Genomic DNA, 8,741 nt, shown 5'->3' on the forward strand with positions numbered 1-8,741 from the left:
CATAGTGCCGGGATAATACGAACCAGGTATCACATTTTTCGGGAATAATAGATCCACATGTATCTTTCCCATCACAAACAGAAACTATAGAGATGACAATCACTCGTGATTTCCTTGCCTCCGATATTGTCACAGACATGGATCATGTCTAAATCATTTTTGACACCAAAAGGGGAATTGAAATTGTTATGACATGTGACTGAACGACTCCCGCCGTTACAGTTGGCTAAAGACTAGCTGCGATAGCATAGCTTTCAGACGACGAGTTTTGGGTTTAAATTGGGTCGTCAGAGGCCGGGTATTAATATTAGTACTAGCAAAAGACCTGGAGATCTCGTGGTGTGACCTATATCTACTGTACATGAGTGGACATGATAATCACGTGTAACTGAATGGAACATGGAAGATCACATGTTACTTACTTGGTTCGGTAAGTGCAGTGGGCCGCGGTGAGTATAGTGTTATCGTTCAGAAGCGTACCGCCACACCTTAATTTGTTATCGTACAAGAGCAGAACCTGCCATGGCCAGGCGTCCTCCGGAGCATTGGTGCCACCGACGATGGCAGGGGGCGGTACGTCCGGCCCATTTCCTTCCTCTTCCCCTGTAAAGACAATTAGATATAGTGGATAATCTTAAGTCAAAGTCAAAGTCAAAAGTTTTATTTAGAGTCGGTACATGGTATGACAATACAACATTAGCTCTAAGGAGCTATTAAAACCGACTAACATACAGGACATACACATTGCATAATAAAACAGTTACAAAGTCAATACTATATATCTTAGTTTGGGCGTGACCTGTAGACCTATACCTACCGTAGGGTGGGGCGTGACCTGTAGACCTATACCTACCGTGGGGTGGGGCGTGACCTGTAGACCTAAACCTACCGTGGGGTGGGGCGTGATCTGTAGACCTATACCAACCGTGGGGTGGGGTGGGGTGGGGCGTGACCTGTAGACCTATAGCTACCGTGGGGTGGGGTGTGACCTGTAGACCTATACACCTATACCTACCGTGGGGTGGGGCGTGATCTGTAGACCTATACCTACCGTGGGGTGAGGGGTGACCTGTAGACATATACCTACCGTGGGGTGGGGGGGTGACCTGTAGACCTATACCTACCGTGGGGTGGGGTGTGACCTGTAGACCTATACACCTATCCCTACCGTGGGGTGGGGCGTGATCTGTAGACCTATCCCTGCGGTGGGGTGGGGCGTGACCTGTAGACCTATCCCTACCGTTGGGTGGGGCGTGACCTGTAGACCTATTCCTACCGTGGGGTGGGGCGTGACCTGTAGACCTATACCTACCGTGGAGTGGGGTGGGGTGTGACCTGTAGACCTATACCTACTGTGGGGTGGGGTGGGGTGTGACCTGTAGACCTATACCTACCGTGGGGTGGGGGTGACCTGTAGACCTATACCTACCGTGGGGTGGGGCGTGACCTGTAGACCTATACCTACCGTGGGGTGGGGGTGACCTGTAGACCTATACCTACCGTGGGGTGGGGTAGATGTTAATCCCTAAAACATGTTATGATTCTCCCTACATTTCAGGAAATGTCTAAAACAGGTGTCCCAACAGTCAGGTGCCTGTAATATCACAACAGTCAGGTCCCTGTAATATCATAACAGTCAGGTCCCTGTAATATCATAACAGTCATAACAGTGAGGTCCCTGTAATATCATAACAGTCAGGTTCCTTTAATATCACAACAGTCAGGTTCCTGTAATATCACAACAGTTAGGTCCCTGTAATATCACAACAGTCAGGTCCCTGTAATATCACAACAGTCAGGTCCCTGTAATATCATAACAGTCAGGTCTCTGTTATATCACAACAGTCAGGTCCCTGTTATATCACAACAGTCAGGTCCCTGTAATATCATTACAGTCAGGCCCCTGTAATATCATAACAGTCAGGTCCCTGTTACATCATAACAGTTAGGTCCCTGAACTATCACAAGAGTCAGGTCCCTGAACTATCACAAGAGTCAGGTCCCTGAACTATCACAAGAGTCAGGTCCCTGAACTATCACAAGAGTCAGGTCCCTGAACTATCACAAGCGTCAGGTCCCTGAAATATCACAACAGTCAGGTCCCTGTAATATCATTACAGTCAGGTCCCTGTAATATCATAACAGTCTGGTCCCTGTAATATCATAACAGTCTGGTCCCTGTAATATCATAACAGTCTGGTCCCTGTTACATCATAACAGTTAGGTCCCTGTAATATCACAACAGTCAGGTCCCAGTAATATCATAACAGTCAGGTCCCTGTAATATCACAACAGTCCGGTCCCTGTAATATCACAACAGTCAGGTCCCTGTAATATCACACCAGTCAGGTCCCTGTAATATCACAACAGTCAGGTCCCAGTAATATCATAACAGTCAGGTCCCTGTAATATCATAACAGTCAGGTCCCTGTTACATCATAACAGTTAGGTCCCTGAACTATCACAAGAGTCAGGTCCCTGAACTATCACAAGAGTCAGGTCCCTGAAATATCATAACAGTCAGGTCCCTGTAATATCATAACAGTAAGGTCCCTGTAATATCATAACAGTCAGGACCCTGTAATATCATAACAGTCAGGACCCTGTAATATCATAACAGTCAGGTCCCCGTAATATCATTACAGTCAGGTCCCTTTAATATCATAACAGTCATAACAGTTAGGTCCCTGCAATATCATAACAGTCAGGTACCTGTTATATCACAACATTCATGTCCCTGTAATATCACAACAGTCAGGTCCCTGTAATATCATTACAGTCAGGTCCCTGTAATATCATAACAGTCATAACAGTCAGGTCCCTGCAATATCATAACAGTCAGGTCCCTGTTATATCACAACAGTCAGGTCCCTGTAATATCACAACAGTCAGGTCCCTGTTATATCGCAACAGTCATAACAGTGAGGTCCCTGTAATATCATAACAGTCAGGTCCCTGTTATATCATAACAGTCAGGTCCCTCTAATATTATAAAAGTCAGGTCCCTGTAATAGCATTATAAACACGTTATGTCATATTAAGTGATGACATATGTTGTTAAGAAGATTATTTCGCATTATAAAGAATATGGTACTTAAGGATCTACTCTTTAAATCGCGTTCACATCTCGCTTTGATGTAAAATAACACTTGTTTTATTATCTAATTTAACAAATTACGCTCAATTTTTAAGGAAACATATAAAAATTATGTCAAAAAGTAACTGCCTATTGTTTGCATGTTTGCAGAAGTTTTAAGATCTTTCTTGCATATGCTACAATATTGGTATTTTTTTTTTTTATCTATTTAGGTCGACTGAACCTCTTTTGCTTATTTATTTTGCCAAAGCTAGGTACGTGAGAAATATCACAAAAAAAATACAAATTACACGGAACCCCTACTCCCTAACAGTGATAGAGGTTTATATGGCGAGATACTTTTGACAGGCGCCGTGTAACCTCTAACTGCCCATAGCCGATTTTTCCGATGCTGACGATCAAATTTTCAAAGTTCGGATTTACAAAAAATATATCGTGTTAGCATACATTTAATATTCAACAGGGTCCAATCAATATTCCTTTCCATAAATCCATAATAAAATGAGAAAAATTGCGTGTCAAAGACATAAACAATGATTTTTTTCTCGAGCAGACAATAATTGTCGTGATTTTCCGGTTAATACAAAAATGAATTACATGTAATATTCTATAAGCGGAATACAAACAAACTCCATTTCATTTCGTACCGTTTAAATTACCCACTGCTATTTCGTATCAACCCAAGTAGCCATGTCAGAGAAGTGCTATAACGACTTGGACACATAATTATATATTTGTGTTTGTGACATACATATGGGATCTATATTATATGAAACGTGAGTAGACATCGTTGTCATGAACTGTGAACCACTTAATTGAGTTATTCAAGCCGATTTTGTTCCGCCCGGATTTCGGGTGGAATCTGGATCAAAGAATTAGTCGGCAAAATCGTTTCCAATAGTAAAAAGGCCGACCAGCGGCCTCTTATGTTATAGGAATAACGGAACCCCCCGAATATTAAGAAAGAAAAAATAGAACGTATATATCGATCGTTAAATCTGCAAAACGTGTCGAGAAAATATTTTGTTTTGCGTTTTTAATTGCTTTCTTACATGAAAATGTAAGTTAAAGAAATATCACTTCCAAAATATACAGGAAAATACTAGTTTTATCAATTATGGAAACATCGATTAATTTCTGATTACACACGCAGAAGACATTGTATGAACTGTTCTGGCCAAAACAATGACTATCACTTAAAAACTAAAACCTTTTGACATATTTTGATGAGATGAAGATAGCCTAGATAGGTGATGGAGCCCTGGTCCCTGACAGACACACTAAGACATCAGATTACTGGACACTTACGCGTTTAACATATGGTAGTAAACTTTGCACTGTAGAGGAAAATGCTTAGCAGAACTGGTAAAGAATATCATAAACTGACTGTGTAAATGATGAAATTTATTATGGTAATGATGTGTTATAAACAGAGGTGCTCCTTGGAGCTCTATTGATAAACTAACTTACATTAAAACATACTCTGTTAGAGTAGATTCAAATAATCCATTTTAGTGTAATGTATCGTTTGTATTGTTATAGAATGCCATGTTATTTATTTTCAAATCTACAAATATTTCAAAATGCTATTGTTTGAAAAAGGTAGACATTTTAAAAGCTAATATCAATTACCTCCTGAGGAGATCTCCCTACTCGCACCGTAACCACTGATGGCTAGAACCAGAAGAATCCACCGTCTGTCCATGGCTTTTTCTTGCTCGGACTAACTTTTGGCAGCCGTAACTCTCATTTATAAGGTTTACTTAACCCTCAGCCGACCTTTGCCTTGGGCATGCCACGTTATACTCTGGCCATTAAATTTGTAAACATAATCGTTGTTAATTAACATTTTAGACATCGTGACGCACAGGAGTGGACATTCGTTATCGTCTCCATCTATCCTTTGTTCCAGTCAGAGTACCCTACAGCTACATTGTAAGTTTTGATATCTCAAACTTTAAATTTCTACAATTTTGTACAGTTTCATCGGTCGTGAAAATAAAAACAAGCTGTTTGTTTGACCGTGAAGTTGCACGCACTAGGCATACGTACGTCATTTGCATTAAACTCCAGAAGGTATTGACGAAAGTTGAAGGAAAACAACGGTTGCCTATGACTGAAAGACGCCAAACCTTCACAAATCGCTAATTTAACATGTAGACTTTCTTTTCACAATAAATCGTGACCGATACGCGTTGATCAACACAATTTAGCCGATTTTTCTATTAAGGCGTTCAGTGCAGTATCGTGACACCCATCCGCGCCTGTAACAAAAGTAATAGCATGAACACCTTGTATCATCACTAAACATATCACTGCGAAACATTCCACATATCACAGCTTCAAAAACAGGGGATTCTATTGAAATGACTTGAAGCAGTTCAATACATTTGTCGTACCGCCAAAATAAGACATCAAAGCGTCAGATCCACATATAACAATGCACACAATACACAACATCAGTGCAGCATATCACATAATGAAAACAATCATCGCGAATAACACATCACATCGTCAAGTTAAGTACCACAGCGTTAAAACAATATATCACTTCCGAATCAGAGCGTCAAAGTCACATGTTACACTGCCGAATCAGAGCGTCAAAGTCACAGGTTACACTGCCAAATCAGATCGTCAAAGTCACATGTTACACTGCCAAATCAGAGCGTCAAAGTCAAATGTTACACTGCCAAATCAGAGCGTCAAAGTCACATGCTACACTGCCAAATCAGAGCGTCAAAGTCGCATGTCACACTGCCAAATCAGAGCGTCAAAGTCACATGTTACACTGTCAAATCAGAGCGTCAAAGTCACATGTTACACTGTCAAATATGATCGTTAAAGTCACATGTAACACTGCCAAATCGGATCGTCAAAGTCACATGTTACACTGCCAAATCAGAGCGTCAAAGTCACATGTTACACTGTCAAATCAGATCGTCAAAGTCACATGTTACACTGCCGAATCAGATCGTCAAAATAACATGTTACACTGCCAAATCAGATCGTCAAAGTCACATGTTACACTGTCAAATCAGATCGTCAAATTCACATGTTACACTGCCAAATCAGAGCGTCAAATTCACAGGTTACACTGCAAAAGCCAAATACCACAATGTCATATAGTATAACAAAACATCAAAAGTAAAAGCATATCCCAACGTCAAAACCACGAATCACAACGTCATATCAAGTGTAATGGCGTTTAATTATCATAACCCAGCGTTAACAAAAACATACATCACAATCACAAAAGCGTTTAAAACTAAAACAAAAAACATCTCAAAGCTCAAAACCTCCTACCCAGACGCCAAAACTACATACATAGCACAACATCCAATTAATCTACCGCAGCGTTAAAGGAACAAATCAAAGTGTCAAAACAACGAACGGTTTTTAAACCACAGGTCACAGTCTCACAGCCACATGTCACAGTTTCACAGCTACAGTTCAAAGTTTCACAGCCACAGGTCACAGTTTCACAGCCACAGGTCAAAGTTTCCCAGCCACAGTTCACCGGTTCACAGCTACAGATCACAGGTTCACAGCCACAGTTAACCGTTTCACAGCCACAGATCACAGTTTAGCAGCCACAGGTCACATTTTCACAGCCACAGTTCACAGTTTCACAGCTACAGTTCAAACTTTCACAGCCACAGGCCACAGTTTCACAGCCTCAGTTCACCGTTTCACAGCTGCAGGTCAAAGTTTCACAGCTACAGATCACAGGTTCACAGCCACAGTTCACCGGTTCACAGCTACAGATCACAGGTTCACAGCCACAGTTCACCGTTTCACAGCTACAGATCACAGTTTCACAGCCACAGATCACAGTTTCACAGCCACAGATCACCGTTTCACAGCCACAGTTCACCGTTTCACAGCTACAGATCAAAGTTTCACAGCCACAGATCACAGTTTAGCAGCCACAGGTCACAGTTTCACAGCCACAGATCACCGTTTCACAGCCACAGTTCATCGTTTCACAGCTACAGATCACAGTTTCACAGCCACAGATCACAGTTTCACAGCCAGAGGTCACAGTTTCATGAACATCACGACAAATCAGCACTAGTTTCAAATAGCATATCATATAATAATATATTTATAATGATAGTACCAGAGACTAGATATATTTATAATGACAGTACCAGAGACTAGATATATTTATAATGAGAGTACCAGAGACTAGATATATTTATAATGACAGTACCAGAGACTAGATATATTTATAATGATAGTACCGGAGACTAGATATATTTATAATGATAGTAACAGAGACTTGATATATTTATAATGATAGTACCAGAGACTAGATATATTTATAATGATAGTACCAGAGACTAGATATATTTATAATGATAGTACCAGAGACTAGATATATTTATAATGATAGTACCAGAGACTAGATATATTTATAATGATAGTACCAGAGACTAGATATATTTATAATGATAGTACCAGAGACTAGATATATTTATAATGATAGTACCAGAGACTAGATATATTTATAATGATAGTACCAGAGACTAGATATATTTATAATGATAGTACCAGAGACTAGATATATTTATAATGATAGTACCAGAGACTAGATATATTTATAATGATAGTACCAGAGACTAGATATATTTATAATGATAGTACCAGAGACTAGATATATTTATAATGATAGTACCAGAGACTAGATATATTTATAATGATAGTACCAGAGACTAGATATATTTATAATGATAGTACCAGAGACTAGATATATTTATAATGATAGTACCAGAGACTAGATATATTTATAATGATAGTACCAGAGACTAGATATATTTATAATGATAGTACCAGAGACTAGATATATTTATAATGATAGTACCAGAGACTAGATATATTTATAATGATAGTACCAGAGACTAGATATATTTATAATGATAGTACCAGAGACTAGATATATTTATAATGATAGTACCAGAGACTAGATATATTTATAATGATAGTACCAGAGACTAGATATATTTATAATGATAGTACCAGAGACTAGATATATTTATAATGATAGTACCAGAGACTAGATATATTTATAATGATAGTACCAGAGACTAGATATATTTATAATGATAGTACCAGAGACTAGATATATTTATAATGATAGTACCAGAGACTAGATATATTTATAATGATAGTACCAGAGACTAGATATATTTATAATGATAGTACCAGAGACTAGATATATTTATAATGATAGTACCAGAGACTAGATATATTTATAATGATAGTACCAGAGACTAGATATATTTATAATGATAGTACCAGAGACTAGATATATTTATAATGATAGTACCAGAGACTAGATATATTTATAATGATAGTACCAGAGACTAGATATATTTATAATGATAGTACCAGAGACTAGATATATTTATAATGATAGTACCAGAGACTAGATATATTTATAATGATAGTACCAGAGACTAGATATATTTATAATGATAGTACCAGAGACTAGATATATTTATAATGATAGTACCAGAGACTAGATATATTTATAATGATAGTACCAGAGACTAGATATATTTATAATGATAGTACCAGAGACTAGATATATTTATAATGATAGTACCAGAGACTAGATATATTTATAATGATAGTACCAGAG

The 8,741-nt window shown here is 38.7% G+C and overlaps 1 protein-coding gene across 1 annotated transcript; it reads right to left on the minus strand.

Moving 5' to 3' along the window:
* Positions 1 to 422: 422 nt before the first annotated feature.
* On the minus strand, positions 423 to 4,836 carry LOC110450521 (transmembrane protease serine 4-like; the record flags this gene model as incomplete). The annotated part of the gene is made up of 2 exons (XM_021498079.1): positions 4,730 to 4,836; positions 423 to 603 (listed from the first exon to the last, which is right to left on the minus strand). Coding segments are annotated over exons 1-2 (254 nt in total), but the record flags the coding sequence as incomplete, so codon positions are not given.
* Positions 4,837 to 8,741: the final 3,905 nt, after the last annotated feature.

This window comes from Mizuhopecten yessoensis, unplaced genomic scaffold (assembly GCF_002113885.1).
Source record: "Mizuhopecten yessoensis strain PY_sf001 unplaced genomic scaffold, ASM211388v2 scaffold5263, whole genome shotgun sequence".
Lineage (NCBI taxonomy): Eukaryota > Metazoa > Mollusca > Bivalvia > Pectinida > Pectinidae > Mizuhopecten > Mizuhopecten yessoensis.